The sequence below is a fragment of the Caloenas nicobarica genome, chromosome 5, assembly GCF_036013445.1.
Source record: "Caloenas nicobarica isolate bCalNic1 chromosome 5, bCalNic1.hap1, whole genome shotgun sequence".
Classification (NCBI taxonomy): domain Eukaryota; kingdom Metazoa; phylum Chordata; class Aves; order Columbiformes; family Columbidae; genus Caloenas; species Caloenas nicobarica.
Window position 1 is genome coordinate 3,296,431 of NC_088249.1, and position 17,442 is coordinate 3,313,872.

The window sequence follows — 17,442 nt, forward strand, 5'->3', positions numbered from 1 at the left end:
TTCCAAGATTTTTGATTTTTTTTTTTTTAAATACTTCACAGTGTAAAGCTAAATAGTGGGAAGCAGCTTTGTGTTAATGCAATTGTGCTTTGCATTTCAGTTGCTTTTGATGTAGAAATAACTACTTGACTTGAAGTCAAAGCGATACAGTTTGTACCTGTGTCCTTGAATTCCAGTGAATCTTTAAAAATCCTTTTTTAGCCAGAACTTGTGGGTATTTTCGTGCTATTAAGACTTGTATGTTAATCACCCACTATTTCATTCGAAATGCAAGTTCTTCACAATTTTGTAAGGAAAAGCTGGCTGAGCAATGAGGATGATGCCAGTTTCTGCCTAATTCAGCTGTTTCAGAAACTTGGTCCTGGCTACACAAGTCTTTGATCTTCCTCTGGCCTCCCTCCTACTGTTGTTTTAGATGACAAATATCTAGCAGGCTGCTTTAGGGCAGTATCCTAGACTTGTTGGTTTTTTTGAGGGACACGTGTTCTTTTCAACAGGTCTGGAATTCGGTCGGCATCATTCGCTGTTACAACGATGAGCAAGACAACGCTATAGATATAGAATTTCACGACACCTCCATACATCACGCAACGCACCTGCCAAACTCTCTGAACCACACGATGGCTGATCTCTCCACAGAAGCTGTTTTACTGGCCTGCGAGAGCACAGAGGAACTCGTCAGGTACGTCACGGCCTTGCCGTGCAAAGCCCGTAGGATGGAATTACACTTAACTTGTTTCAAATTTTAAATTCAGCTTCTATCACTTTTTTTTTTTTGAGATTTTTGGCTTTTGATTGTGCTTTTTATTTATGGGACCGTTTTCGAGGAGGATTTTCACACCCACCCACTTGAAGACTTCAAGAATACTGAAAGATGGATTTTGTTTCCTGAGGATTTTTTTAGTCCCTTTTTCAAATATATATATCCTGGAAACATCATGCATTGCTGGCTCAGAGGAAATTGTAAACATGGACAATAGTTTTTCAGTCTGCTCAGATCAAAGATAAATCATAAGGGCTATGCTGTTTCCTTTTACGCTGTTGCTAAGGAGACTTTCTTGGAGATACCAAAAGAATAATAGGTGTGAAGAAAACAAGTTTATGAAAACCATGGAAAGATTAAGCAGCTGGGCCAGCTAGACTCTGTTCTTAAACAACAGCAACAATATTTTATTGCCGCTTTCTGTGGAAATATCTTGAAGAAATAACTTTCTTCTTCTTTTCACACACAGAGCATTTTGATAAGCTGAAAATCACTCTTTACCTTTAAAAATATTATTAGTATGTATCGGTTGTCTGACTCTGAAAATTTCCTTTTTTTTTTTTTCCTCAATGGAAGTGGGTAATCTGACAAAAGCTGTGGTGTCTGTGAATTGGTCATGAGCAGTTTTCAATTATTAAGGTGGCAGAACTGAAGTTCCTATTTTTTTTTTTTCCCTTTGAAAGATGGCGTAGCATGACAGACTTGGAACGAGGGCTGATATTCAGGGGTACCGAGCACCTTCCGTTCTTATTAATGATAACTAAGCGGACACTTAACCCGTTTCCATCTAAAAAAAACGTCCCCTCAGAACTCAAAACTGTCTCTTTTTCACACTTCAGAGGGTCCAAATCTACAGTGCTGGAGATAGAGCTGGCTTCTCAGGTTTTGAAAAATAGAGTAACACCTTTGCAAATGACCACTTGTAATTTGTAGTTCCTTTCTCTGACCATCACAGATTCCAGGTCTCTGACAAAAATGTAATATATTAGTCTATTTTCAGATTTTGCCTTTTTCTTCATGTCCAGATATTTGACTCTTGTTCTTTGTCTCTGCGTTAGCAAGCTCCACTGCATTCACTTTAGCTCCTGGGATGCAAACAAGGAGTGGACAGTAGATATGCCGAAGGACGAGGACATTGAGACCATTTGTCTGGGCCAAGGCTGGGCTGCTTGTGCCACCAGTGCCTTGCTGGTTCGTGTCTTCACGGTTGGAGGAGTTCAGAAAGAGATCTTCAGTCTCCCGGGTCCGGTGGTGTCTATGGCAGGACACGGAGAGCAGTTGATCATTATTTATCACAGAGGTAGTTTTCTCCCTGCTGCTTTTTTCAAACTGGGGTTATATTTTCAGGCTCTGTCTGTTACAGGCTTCAAACACTGGTTAATTTGTACATAATCACGTAATTTTTCTTCTCTTCTTGATGATGCGTTTACTGTCACAACCCATGGATCTTTGACATCCGACAGCAAAGCCTACGTTATATATTGAAATGCCTAGATGGGGAAAGGGAGAATTTTATACCAGTGACATTAATAGATTAAACTTGGGTTTCAGATATGCCAAAATGAATGACTATAGGAAATGAAGGAAGCAGTTGTTACGCATGCTTTGTATGTCCAAAATGACAAATAGTTGCTTGTCTGACAGTGGTATTCATGGATAGCCCTGCATTAGAATTAGTTCTTGATTCAAAACTTAAATTTAGCCAAGAGACAAGACAATTTTTTTTGTTTTCTAACATAATCATTGAACAACTTCTTCCTAGGTACTGGCTTTGATGGAGACCAATGTCTCGGAGTACAGCTGATGGAGCTAGGGAAAAAGAAAAAGCAAATTTTGCATGGAGACCCTCTTTCTCTTACAAAGAAATCCTATTTGGTGTGGGTCGGATTCTCTGCAGAAGGTACGAAATACCTGCGTGAGTGATGTTGAGAAATCTTGACAATATTAGGGGGATTTTGGAGGAGAGTTTGGCCCTTTTAGTAATGGTAGTCTTGGGACTTGGACTTTTTTTTTTTTTCCCAATCTCCTCAATGCTAAACAAAATTCTATTTTTCTATTGTTTCAATATATTTATTAGAAATCTTTAATACATTTCCACTATGAATCGAATACACTTAAATGTTATCAGAACTTGTTTTACTGATTGGTTGCCCTGTTCAGCAAAAAGAAATAAACTGCTTTAATACACTGTTACAGGCATGTTCAACTATCTGGGCAAAAGTCCCCCCAAAAAAGTTGGTAGCTTGGGAGGAGTTTTTATGATAACCAGAAAAAGCAATTGTAAACCAACTAATTTTCTTTGGGAATCTACCCAAGTAGGTTGAGTTATGTTTCCTCTTAAAATGTTTTAAATTTGAGCTGCTCGGTTAACGAGTAGTAGTGTTGACTGTCAGAAGGTGGCGCATCTTTCTAAGGAAACAATTTTTTTCCAGCTGGGTTGGACTGTTTGGGTGAGAGGACGCGGTACTTGAGATCAGCAAACCATCATTTCCCAGCAGTATCCACCAGTTCTAACTTAATTAGTAATTAGTTGCCTGTCAGAATAATTGTTTTCATTTGTGCCAAACAGGTACCCCTTGTTACGTAGATTCTGAGGGAACCGTGCGGATGTTGAACCGAGGGTTTGGGAACACTTGGATTCCGGTGTGTAACACGAGAGAGCATTGCAAAGGAAAATCGGATCATTATTGGGTAGTTGGCATCCATGAAAACCCTCAGCAGCTCAGGTCAGATATTGCACGAGGAAATGCTTTGTTCGTCTTGCTTTTAATTTACAGAGCAATTCTTGGGAAGAGAAACTGGAAACAACTTTTACTAAAACAGGTGGCCGGTAAATATGCACAGTAAATTATCTAGTTCATAAATTGAATTCCGTGTGGATGTTTCATTACTAAATGGGTTTTGAATAAACTCATTAGTGTTTTATAACTTGTAACTGACTGTGGCGTTTTGCTTTGTCTGACAGCTGTGTGCACTTTATGAAGAAATCACACACCTCTGATGCAGGCACATTCATAAGACTGTTTTGCTAGAGAAACCTGCTAATCTACGTCATTAGGCATAGATAAATCAGAACCAACTGTTATTATATTAACATTTAAACTGTGGCCTTGAAGAACAATTTTGTATGTAAAATTGCTCAAATATTCAGCTGAGAGCTAGCCATTACTTTATAAAAGGTGATACCTACATGTGATGCCTAAATAATTCTATTTCTCTTTATTGTAACATGTATTCTGGACATTTAGCTGCTTAGCCTTGTTTCTAGTCCTCTTTATTCAGTGATCTGTGTCCTTTTCCTACCAGGACAGAATCCATCAGCTCATATAGTTTACCGAAATTTAGGCCCTTTTACTTTGCTAGTCAAGCACAATTATAGAGTTTGGTGGGAGGCTGCATTTTATTTCAGTTTATGTGACATTCTTTGGAATCATTTGGTTTTTTGTGAAGGCAAAGAGCTTGTTCTCGCTAGTAAATGTGAATTTGTTGTCTGTTTCCTTGTCCAAATCATTAAGTAATTTTGTCCTCCAGAAAATTCACCAAAAATGTGCAGGACACATCACGTTGATGGGCCAGTCAATGGTCAGTCTGTCGTCATGAGTTTTTTCATTCTGCTCGAAGAAAAGTGCTACTCTCTGAGTTACAAAGAACATTTTATTCAAAGCCACCAGCATATTAAAGATAAGAGGGGGGGAGGGTTGTTGTAGAAACACCAGATGCCTTAATTAACACAGATAACCAGAGCACTAATGCTTCCTGTTCTTTATTTTTTTTCCTAGTGTCTGAAACTCTAGCTTATAAAACCCGACATTTTTGTCAATGCTGCATCGGTGCTGCTGGAAATACAGCTCTTCCCCAATCAATATTTTGTTTAAGTGATTGTTACCAGAAAGGACTAGTTTGAATATAATGAAACAATAAACCTACGCTTTTAGTACATGCTTATCTGTTTCACCTCCCTCTGTTTTTTTTTTTAATTTCCCCTGTGTATGTCTGAACACAGCACTTTTCCTCATCAAATCCAAAACCCCTCATCAAAATGGACAGTAGATGTTCCTGCTCTTGTTCCAGTCGCCTTCAGTTGTTCAGTAGTTTCTGGTGATGATAAATTGCATTTACATTTCACAGTAGCCGTTAAATCGCATGTTGTGTGAGACGGGGATCTGTGCCTGTTACGTGCCACATTTGCTGCGAACAAGAGCAGCACGTGCTTTGCTTTTATTGGTTGCAATGTCAAAATAACCCTTTATAATGCAATATTATAATTGCTACATTTACGTCAGTAATTTAATTACTACTTTTTAAAGAACAAATCCTCTTAAAGTATCTTGCTTCTTAGGAGATGTGACTTAGATGTAGCACATTGTGACTGTCGGTGATGGGGACTGTGTTTTGTTTCCCTCGCACAGGTGTATTCCTTGCAAAGGAGCCCGGTTCCCTCCTACGCTCCCACGACCCGCTGTAGCAATATTATCTTTTAAACTTCCTTACTGTCAAGTGACGACAGAAAAGGGACAGATGGAGGTATGGAATGGTGGCGAGTCCCTGGCCGACAGGCTTGGCTGTCCCCATGGGAGGGATTATACAAGATTTCTATTAATCATCTCTCCTATGAAAGAGGGTGGTACGAACTGAGTAGGACGAGTGGCTGAGGAGGTTATTTGGGTTCAGCGTCTTGTGTAGCTCGTTTGGTTCACAACTGTGTCTAGAAGAATACAAGATAAAGCTGCTAGAGCTGATGCAAGGTTGTATTTACGCATAATCTATTTCTGACCAGAGAAGTCTTTGTATCCCCCTCTCTTTTTTAAAATTTTTTGAGTTGATAGTGTTTAGTGTTCTAGGAAGCACCACATTTTGGTCTCCAAATCAAGACCCTCTAGAAAGTGCCTGGTTTTTAATATTGTAGGCCTAACAAAATTTCTGGAAGATGTTTTTTTGAAAGATGTACTAAGGTCTCAAATTCACACGATCACACTGAAAACATAGGCCTTCTGGCTTGACTTGTTGTCTTAAGGTAGAGGCTGATAAAGCAGAAAAATATCTGGTTTTATTTTTCAGGTTTTTATAGGCTTAAATATTTCAACGTTGTGGGGTTCAGCTGTAGTGTGCAAAATAGAAACAAACATCATAAAATTCTAACCTCAGCCTTAGACACAGTTTAATGCTATTTGAAATTTATTCTCTTTGTTAGAAGTGTAGGTAAAAAAAGTTTCAATAATAAACACTTTGTCATTTTTAATGGATTCTCCTTCATCTGGTTCAAGTCTTTGTTCTTTATTTGATGGGGTATGTCTTCCACAGACCGCCCTAAAATAATAGAAGGGAAACACCAGGACCTGTTAATTTAGCTTGAGGGAACATGTACTTGTGTGTAGGTAAAGAAGCAGGTTATTCCAAAACATACCGGTTTTGAATAAGTTTATAATTATTTTGTAAGAGAGCTAGCCTGGTCTAAAATCCATACTAATATTTCCCTGAACGACAAGAGTTATATTTTCTATTTACATTACTGAGTTATTCTGGAATATTTCCAGTGTGCTGTGGGACAGAAGATAGAAGATAAAATAATCAACTTCTTCTAGACTCCTCTGTCCTGGTAGCGTCCTGGTGAACGTGTAGATCTCATCCCACTGAAAGCCTGTAATATAAATGGAATTTAACATATATGGCTACTGTTTCGATCAGTTTGTGTACAGATGGTTGTTAGTGCAGGCTGTTTTTTCCCCAGTAGGCATTAGCTTTTAAAGAGAATTGTCTACCTCTCACACTCATAAGATGAAAGGAAAGTTTAAGAATAAATTGGTAAAATACTATTTAAATTGTTAGACATTGAATCATGGGCTTTTTTTCCCCCCCTCTGACCTTCAGAATCATCTTTGTCCCTTTTTCAGGAACAATACTGGCGTTCTGTTGTATTTCACAACCACGTGGATTACTTATCAAAAAATGGCTACGAGTTTGATGAAAATACTAAAAATCAGGCAGTGAAAGAACAGCAAGAACTTTTAATGAAACTATTTGCCGTAAGTACAAATAAATAAAAAGAACCCCTGAGACTTTATTTTGAGTCGATGGCATTTAATGTGAATTTCGATGTGATTGCTCTTATTAGTAACGAGTCTGGCTAGTGATGGGCCATCCAGATATTTCACAGACTACGATAAGAGGTGGACTGCAGAACATTTTTGTTGCTTAACAGCATGAAGAGTGGGAGGAATAAGGGAAAAAAAAAAAAAAAGCTTTTTCTTTGCCATGTGGTTCATGATTGGTGGTTCGTCTTTATTCATTCGCTCCACCAAGACCCTAATATTCTGGTCCGAGAGTCTTGAGAGCGCTGTGGAACTGTGAAGTTTGTAACTCTCAAGGCATATTTTCTTTCAGCTTTCTTGTAAACTGGAGCGGGAATTCCGTTGTGTGGAACTTGCTGACCTCATGACGCAGAACGTTGTGAATTTAGCGATCAAGTACGCGTCTCGCTCTCGAAAACTGAATTTAGCTCAGCAGCTCAGTGAGATGGCTGTGGAGAAAGCAAGTGAATTGGCAACGGCACCGGAAGATGAAGAGGAGGAAGAGGATTTCCGAAAGCACTTGAATGCTGGGTAACACACATTTCTGTGATTAAAATCCTGGGAACTTTTCTACTGATCTATTAACATTTTGGTCCAGCTGATGCGCTTTTGCTCTTCTGGACCGTAGTTTGCAGTGTATTTGTTAGGAAGCTTGTGCTGCTCTTCTCTTAAATTGTACATATAAAACGGTATGTTCTTGTTGATATCTTGTGAGGGCCCATTAGTAGCGGGACACAAACACAAATTGATGTATCTCCGCTCCTTGTTTACTGTATGTCCATGTACAACAACTTCAGGGCCAAAGCACACTCAATACCAAGTTGCTCTGATTAGAATTTTTTATTTTTATTTTTATTTTTTTTCCCTACTTGTAGCTTGTGCTGGTTTGGTTATTTGACTCCAACCTGTTTTTTTTCTCTTTGTCTCAGTCTCTCTAGCTCACTTTATTCCACACCTATCTTAAAATCCTTCCACCTTTCTCCAGCCCTGCCCTCTTGCAGTATCCCACCTCAGTGCATCCTGCTTAGTCTTTTTTCCACCCTAATCAGTCCTAAGCTATGGAAATACTACAGCTTTGCTTTGCATTTTTTTCTCCCTGTATCTGTGCCATCAACCTTTCCTCTCCTACCTGCATCTGCTTCGTAAAGCCTGATGAGGCAAAAAGATGCATGTGTTTTTTCTAAGAAATACAGACCGTGCAGAAGAGCTGTGTTCTTGCTTGGCCTCTGGATGGTGCAGCAATAAGGAAAGTTGTTGCGAACCACCCATCTGATAGTGCGGAACAAATGACATGGCATTTAGTCAGAAGCAATTTTATGTATGAGGCTGGGGACTTATTTAAGCAAGAGGAAGTGGTGAGTCCCTGAACTTATCTGTGGCCTTTCCCTTATTCTTCTGTGTGAAACTGCACATTTAGAACTGGTTCCTAATGCTCTGCCTTGTTCTTCTGGGTCGTGAATGGAAGCTGTAGTCCCATGTCTGCGACTTCAGCCACTCTGAGGGTTAAAATTCATCACAAACACTATATTATTCTTAGTGCCAGATTAATCACTGGCATTCTGGTTGAAATAAATGACTCTTTGGTTTATGTGTACATGGATTTTAATAATCAGCAAAGATTAGGAGGCAAATGCAAGAAAAGTACGTACTACTATAGGGAATTTAGAGAATAATCAGATTAAACATGTAAACTCACCTCCTAAACTTCAGACTGAAAATGTGCATCCGCATTACCACCTGTGTATTTGTTCATGTATGTAGAAAAGTAACCTGGTGTTATCTATGATATCGGAGGTATATGTGTTTAAATGGAGATTATGGAAGGTGTTTTACGTTTGCATTTATATTTGTGGCAAAGTGTTCTGGCAACAGTCATGATGTTGTCAGGCGCTCTGAAGAAGGTGGCAAAGAGTTGCCATTTCTGTTCGGGTGCTTCCTCTTACTTGTGGAGCTGTTTGAATGCCAGCACATGTACTTTTGTTTTAATTGAGTGTGAATTTGGGGCAGGTTGATAGCCGTGCATGGTCTTTTTTAAAACTACATGGGTACCACTTCAGGTGTCTGCACTCGCTGTTTCAGGGTGAACTCATGTGGTTAAGGAATCTGTATTTTATTTTTAGTAATCGTCACGATTTTATCAGAGGTATAATGCAAGTAAGTGCCAAATGTTATTGTTCTTATTTCCTAAATGAGGTAAGTTAGTTATCCTTCCATTGTTCCAGTTTTCCTTCTGAATGTGGTGACCACATCCTTTCTGATGAATTCCTTCCATTCGGTTACAGCAGCTCTGGCAGGGAGTGGAGTCGGCCACTGGTCAGAAATGTTCAGCAGGACCAAGAAATGGAAGATGCTGAGGAAACTGCCTGTGAGGAAGCAGAAGAAACACCCGAAGTACCTAAACAGAGTAAGAAAGACATATTCTCTGACTAGGGTGGAAGTTACCTAGATGTGTCTTTCACAGGCTTAATAAGGAATTCTGGAAAATTCCCAGATAATTTGTAGTTTGGATAACTCCGTCTGTAGGACTATGCAAACAACTTGATTTTCTGTCTGTTGTTTTGTTTTGTTCTTTTGACATAAAATTTAGGAAAGACAGACACAGCACCTGTCACGGAGCACCACAAGTGAGGTACAGGAGGTTGGATGTAGAGGCCATTTACACAAATAGAAAATAATCCCATTTGTTTCGCTGGGTTTTGAAACTGCAGGTGCAGCAGGGACTAGATTTTCTGCCACCTAGTTAGAACTGGTCTGGTAGTTTCTGATCTGTCTTAGCTGGGCGTTGACATGTGAAAAAAATGCACAGGAATAACGGGGTGACGTGCAGTAACTCCTGCCCGTGGGTGTCCCATGACCTGGAATTCCCAGTGGGAGATGAGGGACAGTGGGTGCGTGTTCCAGACTGTACCTGCAGTTGCTGCAGAGGAACAAGTTCAGTTTGTCGTCTGCTCTGTTGCAATTTTCTTATATGTTGTGCTTCCGAACCATTTGAGGGACCTTTGGGGAATTTTTCTGTTGTCTGATGCTGTTTCTAAAGGGCTGGGTCACCTCTTGAAACGATCACGTTAGTCTCAGCTCAGGTCTTGCAGGAGTTGAGTTGACAGATAAGCAGTTTTCTGGGTACACTTTTAAGGAATATGTTTTAAGTTCAGGAATAAGTTAAATCTGGGTAGAGGTAACATGTTTTCGTAAAAGAGAATGTACATTTTGAAAATGAGGAGTCATGCTTTAAAATATAGATTGCTTTACTGTAACTTATTTGTCTGTTTGGGTTTCGTTTTTAATAAATCATGCTATTACATTTTATTGCACTTCAATATGTATCTCTTTCTTTTTTCTGAAGGGCCAAATCCTTTCTCCAAAGGTGTCACTTCAGCAGAGGTGACAACTCCGAAGTCTGGTGGGTAAATCTCTGCTTATTCCAGGATGAGAATTTTGACATGCTTCACTATATCTGCTCCTATTTTTATCCTCCGTTCTCCCATTACTACTAAAATTCAGTGTATAACAGTGTTGTCAAGTGGTAACTCGCGCTGATTGTTGCAGTCCCGTTTGTAAGAGGTTCCCTGTTCCTGTCGATGTCTTCGTCACCTGATGATGTTCCACAACACTCTTCTGATCGCCTCAGCTGTGCCAATTGCAGGATCCATTGTCTGCCTGGCTGTGTCATGAAGACATTCTTTGGGACAGGGGAAAAATGAGAACATTGATCAAGTGATTTATTTTACTAATGGGGCGCATTTATTGGTTGCAGAGTTGGTAACTCTGCCATAGAACTGAAGCTGAGCAGGCAGGGGCAGAACGCGACCTCCTGCTGCTTCTTCTCTCCTGCCCGCCCGCTCGCAGGAATAATAGGAGTGGAAACGGATTTGGGAGTGGAGGAAATCCTGGGTCTTCCTGTGGATTTGTATTGTAAGCCGTTGGTTCAGTGTGGCATTTCTGATGGCTGATAGTAGCTGAGCACATGTAGTATAACCTTCCTGGGGTTATTGAAAGGTAATTCTCTTTATCCGACCACTTTCAAGCCTGGTGGAAACTTCTTTGGTGTGGAGTAGTTGATGCCTTGGATTTAGTTCTCCTCTTTGATTTTCATTGAACAGAGGCTGAAACACACAGAGTGTTATCCTCGTTCTTTGGAAATGAAGCTAATGTTGGTTCATCTGCTCATCTAAAATGTGCACATTGTTTTTATAGATTTATATATATATAGGTGCGTGTACACACACACACATTTTAACATTCTTTTTTCTTTGCTATCCAATAGTTGTAATTGCATCAAGCAGCCAAGGACGAGTGAATCCCTTTAAGGTAAGAATTTTGCAGATCTCTGGATTGTGGTGTTCTGAAAATCACAACAAATTATTATATTTACAGTATAAGTAGCTGGGAGGGATGGAGGGGGCGAACATGACAGAAAATAAATCAAATATGTATTTGTTTTGCTAGGTGACATCAAACAAAAAGGACCCAGTGGTCCCCGCGGCAAATGTTCTGGACACTATGAGCAGATACTCAAAGAAAACTTCTCTGTCTGGCAGTCGAGCTGTAAACAAGCAGAACCCTCTTGTTATAAAGCCTCTGACTCCCAAACCCAAATCCAAGCAGGTAACGTTTCTAGTCTTTGTATATTTTTTCCGTGGGCAAAGAACAGTAAATTGAATTTTACCAGCTTTGATCAAGTATGAAGCCCTGTTGATTGAGTAAGGCGTCTTAGATGGCAAAGCATCCTGCAGAAACTATAAAAGCACATGAAACAGGAAAAAAAAACGGTTGTGGAAATCACATTCTGCACTGAATCTTGTGCTTTTATTTTAAAATGTTAACTAAACATCTGCCGTGCTGAAATGGGATGGATTAGAGGCTATATTAATGCAAGTATTTATTATGGTTTTAGGAAAGGCTTGTTTTTTCTTGGCCTACACGGTTGTCTGAGAGTGGGGTGTTCTCACCTTATTTTTTTCTTTTCTTCTTTTTTAACCTCAATTTCTTTAGGCTTCAGCAGCCTCCTTCTTCCAGATTCGTACACCGAACTCTAGTGAAAAATCAACAGAAGAAAGAGAAGAAAAAGCAGGAAACGAGCCCCATGAAGTCACAGTTGCTGCACAGGAGAACACCGAAAACAGAAGGTGGGTGGACAATTGCATCTCAATGCCGTGTTCCAATTTTGATAGAATAGCAAGTCCAAAAACTACTTAGTTTCTGAAGACGTGGAACTGTGCGAAGTAGCATAACTTCAAGACTAAAGTTGTAGCTCACAGTTGTCACGTTTATGAATTCACTTCAGAAATTTAGTAAAACTGCTGCTTGCGCTGCGCATATTATCAAACAAACACGAGTAAAACACATTGGTTGGATTTCCAAATTGCCACGTTACAATCGCAGTGAAAGAACAGGGAAAAACATTCTGTTTGTTAAATCTTTCTCAGTGTGCATGGCAGTGGTATTCAGTGTAGAAGTTTCGCAAATACATGTGTGAGTAAATAATAAATGAACAATGGAAAATGTAATTTTGGGGCTTTAAGCAACAATTTTGCCTTGATGCTACTTGTGCATCTGATAATGACCTTTGGATGATATAATAAATGAAACCGTGCTGCTGTGCCAGTTGAAAGTCTAGGAAATACTTGAAGTTTGAACATCTCTAGCATATCTCAAAGGAAGCCTAAAAGCTAAAGATTTATGTAAAAGTGTAAAAGCTTTGTTTTAGCTTGTTTTTTTAAAGAAAACAAACAAAAAACTTATATCACCTAAGGAGCACACGTCTCTTCCTAGCTGAGACTAATCTGCCTGTTCCCCTGGAGCAGCTGTATTTTCTAACAATCCCAGTCCTCATGAAACTTGCATTATTATAATCACGTTTCATTTAGACTTCATTTAACTGAGGAAGATGAAGGTAATTATTATTCATTTGGACTAGCATTCTTTTCATTAACCTTTACAGATAATGTTCTAAAACAAGCGGCAAGGAGTATTGTGAAAAGGATTAGCTGAAACGTGCTAATATACGTGCTCTATTTTTAGGTTGATGGGATCCTGTCAGAAAGGAAAAGAACCATTATGCTTTGTCATTCCCAGACTGAAACGTTAATCTCCATATATATCACAGTTTTAATAAAAATGCGTGACTTAGTCTTGCCTCGTCAGCATGTTCTTTAAGCACACTGCAACAGGAGAAAGCAAACTGCTGGCTATATATATGTCTTTTATTTCAAGAACAAAAAAAGTTCCGGTTAGGCGTGATTTAGAAATGTTGTTTTGAGGGATATGGTTTTCCTATAACCTTCTTAAATGGACATTTTTTTTTGTCTGCTTGTTTTAGACCGAAGACAGGATTCCAGATGTGGCTAGAAGAGAACAGAGCAAACATTTTGACAGATAATCCTGATCTGAATGAAGCAGAAGTAATAAAAGAAGGTATGAGTCGGTTCAGAATGCTGTCGTCAGAAGAAAGGATGGTAAGAAAACATTCTCCAATGCTGTTTTTTTGAGAATTTTTCTCCCCACTGAATCCCTTGGTTATTTTCAGTTAGGATTTTTTTCTTTAAATTCCACGGTTCTCCATCTTCATGGAGTTCAGTTTTGAATTGTGCCACAATATACGATATATACTTTATGAAAATATAAACTGTCTGAATAATAAGTAATAGCAGAAAACAGCTTTCCAAAATGGGGCATGTGAGAGAAATGTAGTCAAAGAAGAAATAACAGAGAAGGGAAGGAGCTGAAAGTGACAATGCCAGGCTTAATTCATTGGGGCTTAAATTTATTCTAAAGCCTTTTGTGTTTCTTGTTTGTCCAGAAAGATAATTAAGAGCTTCAATTTCATATACAGGCTCAAATGAAATGTAGTTTTGAAGGAGAATGTTGTTAGAAAAAAGGAAAGTGAGGAAAATGCTCCCAACTTGATCCTTATTAATTCTTAAACAGGACTCATTTCAGTGTTTCCTTATAATCAGAGAAGGAAAGTGTATGAAATAAAGTGGTGAGTTTTGTGGCCTAATTTGTAATTTTCTGCTTAATGATGTACTCTCTTCAAAGGCGTGGACTGAGAAAGCCAAAGGAGGAGCAGTTAATGATTTAACAGATGATAAAAAGCGCAAGCGTCCCACAGCTGATGAAGACGAAGTGAAAAACAACCAGGAGCAAAACTCAGAGGACTCAAATTTATCCAAAAAACCAAAGCCTTTAGATCAATCCACAAATGTCCGATTGTCAGCGTTTGCGTTCAAGCAAAGCTAAGCCGCGTGGTACCTTCTCAGCGTCTGTTTTCTGAAAACATTAAATAGTCCTAGATTGAAAAACTTGCTCAAGGAGCACTAGCAAAAAGGGTGCCTCGCTCCAAATAGTCTTTTAGAAAGTATTTTATTCTCAGTTCTGGAGGGAAGTGTTGAATCCGCTTCCCCGATCTTTTGCAAGTTATGAGCACAAAGCTTGATCGTGAAACTGATACTGACGGACCTGTTACCTGGGAGCCCAGTCCCACACCGTGCGGAGCTGTGGGCTCCATGCTGTGAAGATTTGATGCTAAATCTGGATTAGTCCCTCTGAGGAGGATAAGGTGGGTACAGAAACTCTCCTGTGGTTTAGAGAAGCAAAGTTACGGCTTCTGTGCCATTGCTTCTGCCTGCTGCAAACACGGGTGAGAGAAAGACACTCAAGAAAAGGGAAGGTAGTTTAACATGGTGCTGCATTGAAGAATTTCAGCTGCATTTTCAACATCGGCGGCTGTGACAGCGGCAGAGCGCAGCCTGATCGGGAAAACCAGGGACAACGGCTGAATTCGGAAGGTCAAATGTGCAAAAACGAGCCGTTCCAGCCTGCGTGAATGGGCTTCCCCCGTCTGCTCCTCAGCAGAAAGTGCTCGCAACTTGGAAATGTCTCTGTTTTATGTAATGTCTGGGGTTTTTTTAAATAAAATGCTAATGTTTCTTTGTTTAAGGTGGTGGTCTCCTTTGTAATTTTTGTAATGAAAGGAAACAAACTTCTTCCTACAAGTCGTAAGGCAGTTGTATTTACCTTCTCTGGAGAAAAGATGGTATGTCTAATAAATGTATTTGAAGCAAAATCAAATTTTTAAACTCTTTTTTTTTTAGATAAGGTAAAATAATTTAACTCTTTTAGCGTAACAACCAAGACTGAAGAGTTCTACTATAATTCATGGCTTTTTTTCCCTGGGTTTGCACATCCTTTCACTGTTTCCTTTTTTCATTCTTCATTTCTCTTCACGTTATTACTGAAAAGGCAAATGACTGTTTAGAACACGTTTTTAACATTGAAGTCTACAGATGGAAGATTTGGTGGGATTTCTGTAAAAGCCACTAGATCTTGGTGTGGGAGGCGTTTTGCTAGACTTCTTTAGCAATAGTTATATGTCATTTTGGAGAACAGCTCCTTTTTCCACTGGATGTAGAGAAGGGGGTCATGATTGTCAACCAGGGATGATAAATACAAATAGAGAAAAACCTGAAGACCTGTCAATTTAAATGCTTTTTGCCACCCATAGTTCTTATATATTGTTACACATTTTACTGGTTTAATACTGATAGCAGACAGCAAGTAATGATTAATGTAAATAAGAATTCATTTTCTGTATTGACGCAGTGGAGGAAATTCAGGAGAGCAGTGATTTTTCTACATTCTTTGGAAAGAAATAGTATCAGAGACTGGAATTTATTTTTAGGCAGTAAAGAATATTTCCACACTTGGGTGTATTGGAGGAGAATGGAATTGCATTGGTAAGAAAAACATCCGGATAGAAAAATCACTATGAGCTTGGTGAACTGTGTAATGGTTTGTTTATTTGCAGTTTGTTTTTTTTTCCGGCTAGACTGGGTTGTTTGGATAATGAGTTGAGCATCTTGACCGAGGTTCAGGGCGATGGGCTGGGTGTGAACAGATGCTTTTTGTTTTCATCTGCCTACATATAATCCATTTTCTGTCAGGTTCCCTTTCTGCAGGGCAAATGTAAGACATTAAGTCACCCTCTGCAGGAAGCAAGCTCTGGCAGTGACTGCTCAGAGCATCTGTGTAAAGGCCATGTAAAATTACTCAAGCAAGATATTTATACCTTGGGCTCGGGACGTCGGAGCCAGTTGTGCTTCCTGATGTTGGGACTGTGTCTGTCCCCTGTCCCCACTTTGCTTCCAACCACAGGCACAAATCTGCTCCAGGTCCTGTTCTACAGCTGCTTCCACGAGGCATCCAAAGTCCTTTTGGCTCCTGGAGGAGGGAGGAAACATCCAAAATAAACTTCCATGAGAGTTTCCCAAGAGCTGGACGTTGCAGTCTGTAGCTCTTCTGAACAAACACACCAAAGGTCTGTTTAAAGGGGAGGCTCCTGAATTTAGTGGATGGTTTCCTGGAATGTTTTCCCTGGGGACGTCAGGCACCATCCTGCACATCCCCAGGTCCCGTTCACTTTTCTCCTGATTTAATTCTTGCTGGATAATGCTTGTGGGACTCATGAAACCCACATGTCCGCAGCCTTGGGGTGACAGTTGATCTCACTGCTCCCCCCACGCCTGATTAGAAGTGCCAAAACCTTTTCTAATATCAGATTTAAAGCTTTGCATCGGAGCTGCGTGACCGTGATGGTGACTGCAGCGGCGATTTTTAACGACGACAGTTGCTCCATCCGCAGCAATAAAATAGAAGCTATTGCGATCATGGAAACAAGTACCTGGTTGTTTTTTTGCTGGGAGAATCGTGTTGCGTGATGCTGCTACGTTTCTTCCGTCGAACACGGGGTTTGCTCTGTTACACGGCTTGGGGCAGAGCTGCAAATTCCCCTCCATCACCCGCGGCCACCGGGAATGGGACGCGCCAACCAGCAAAAGCGCCGGCGAGACAGCGCCCGATGTAGCTTTCAATTGAGGTGGAAGTGAAAAGCTGAAGCAAAAATGAACAGAAAGCGGGGAACGGATTTTCAAGTGAAAACAGTTTAAGTCTCAACTGGCTGTTTTTCTTTAAAAATGATCCCTGAATAATTTGATAGAATTTCACTGAATTCTTCAGAAACGCTGGTTTGTCCCGAGCTTGTCGTCTTTCTGCTGGAAACCCGGGTATTTTAGAAAAGCCAACCTGGAAACTGTGTCAAGGGGCCTGCCTGGTGGTGTTTGTTCCTACAGTGCTCAGAAAACCGGAGAGGGAAGATCGCACGGCTGAATGAAACGTCTAATATTTTATAACCCGTTCCCTTCCCCAGCAGAAAGGCTCCATCCACCGCCAGGGCTCTGCTGCGACCGTGCTCCTCGTGTTGCTGTGCCAAAAAGCTGATTATTGCCATTCCTCTTCAAACCCTGGGAAAGCAAAGCACCTTCTCTTCATATCTCTCTGTATCATCCTCTTCTCTTTCATTGTGTTATTTGACTTGAAAAAAAATTCACTTTCTCATGTGCTTTCTTGTAGAAAAAAATCACATAAACAAAGTAGCATATGAAAATGGATAGCAGGTGATGGAGTCTCTAAAAGAGAATATTGCTGAATATTTCTGCGTGCAACGTTTGTTCAGTTACCTCTGTTGCTGCCGTTACTCCACACTTAACACAGAGATGCTACTTGCTGGAAAGATGCAGCAACAAAATAGACCCAAAATGATGAGTGACGTCTGTC

General features: G+C 40.0%; 1 protein-coding gene across 1 annotated transcript in view; it reads left to right on the top strand.

Annotated features, from left to right (window-relative positions):
* WDHD1 (WD repeat and HMG-box DNA binding protein 1) overlaps positions 1-14,769 on the top strand; it is a 30,102-nt gene extending 15,333 nt beyond the window's left edge. Inside the window, exons 13-26 of the mRNA XM_065635889.1 lie at positions 498-682; positions 1,822-2,063; positions 2,526-2,663; positions 3,333-3,489; positions 5,173-5,287; positions 6,655-6,786; positions 7,145-7,362; positions 9,114-9,235; positions 10,175-10,231; positions 11,096-11,139; positions 11,278-11,436; positions 11,824-11,957; positions 13,151-13,286; positions 13,870-14,769. Of these exons, the coding sequence (XP_065491961.1) occupies positions 498-682; positions 1,822-2,063; positions 2,526-2,663; positions 3,333-3,489; positions 5,173-5,287; positions 6,655-6,786; positions 7,145-7,362; positions 9,114-9,235; positions 10,175-10,231; positions 11,096-11,139; positions 11,278-11,436; positions 11,824-11,957; positions 13,151-13,286; positions 13,870-14,070 (2,040 nt within the window). The 3' untranslated portion in view covers positions 14,071-14,769. The remainder of the gene's footprint in view (positions 1-497; positions 683-1,821; positions 2,064-2,525; positions 2,664-3,332; positions 3,490-5,172; positions 5,288-6,654; positions 6,787-7,144; positions 7,363-9,113; positions 9,236-10,174; positions 10,232-11,095; positions 11,140-11,277; positions 11,437-11,823; positions 11,958-13,150; positions 13,287-13,869) is intronic.
* The last annotated feature ends 2,673 nt before the right edge of the window (positions 14,770-17,442 follow it).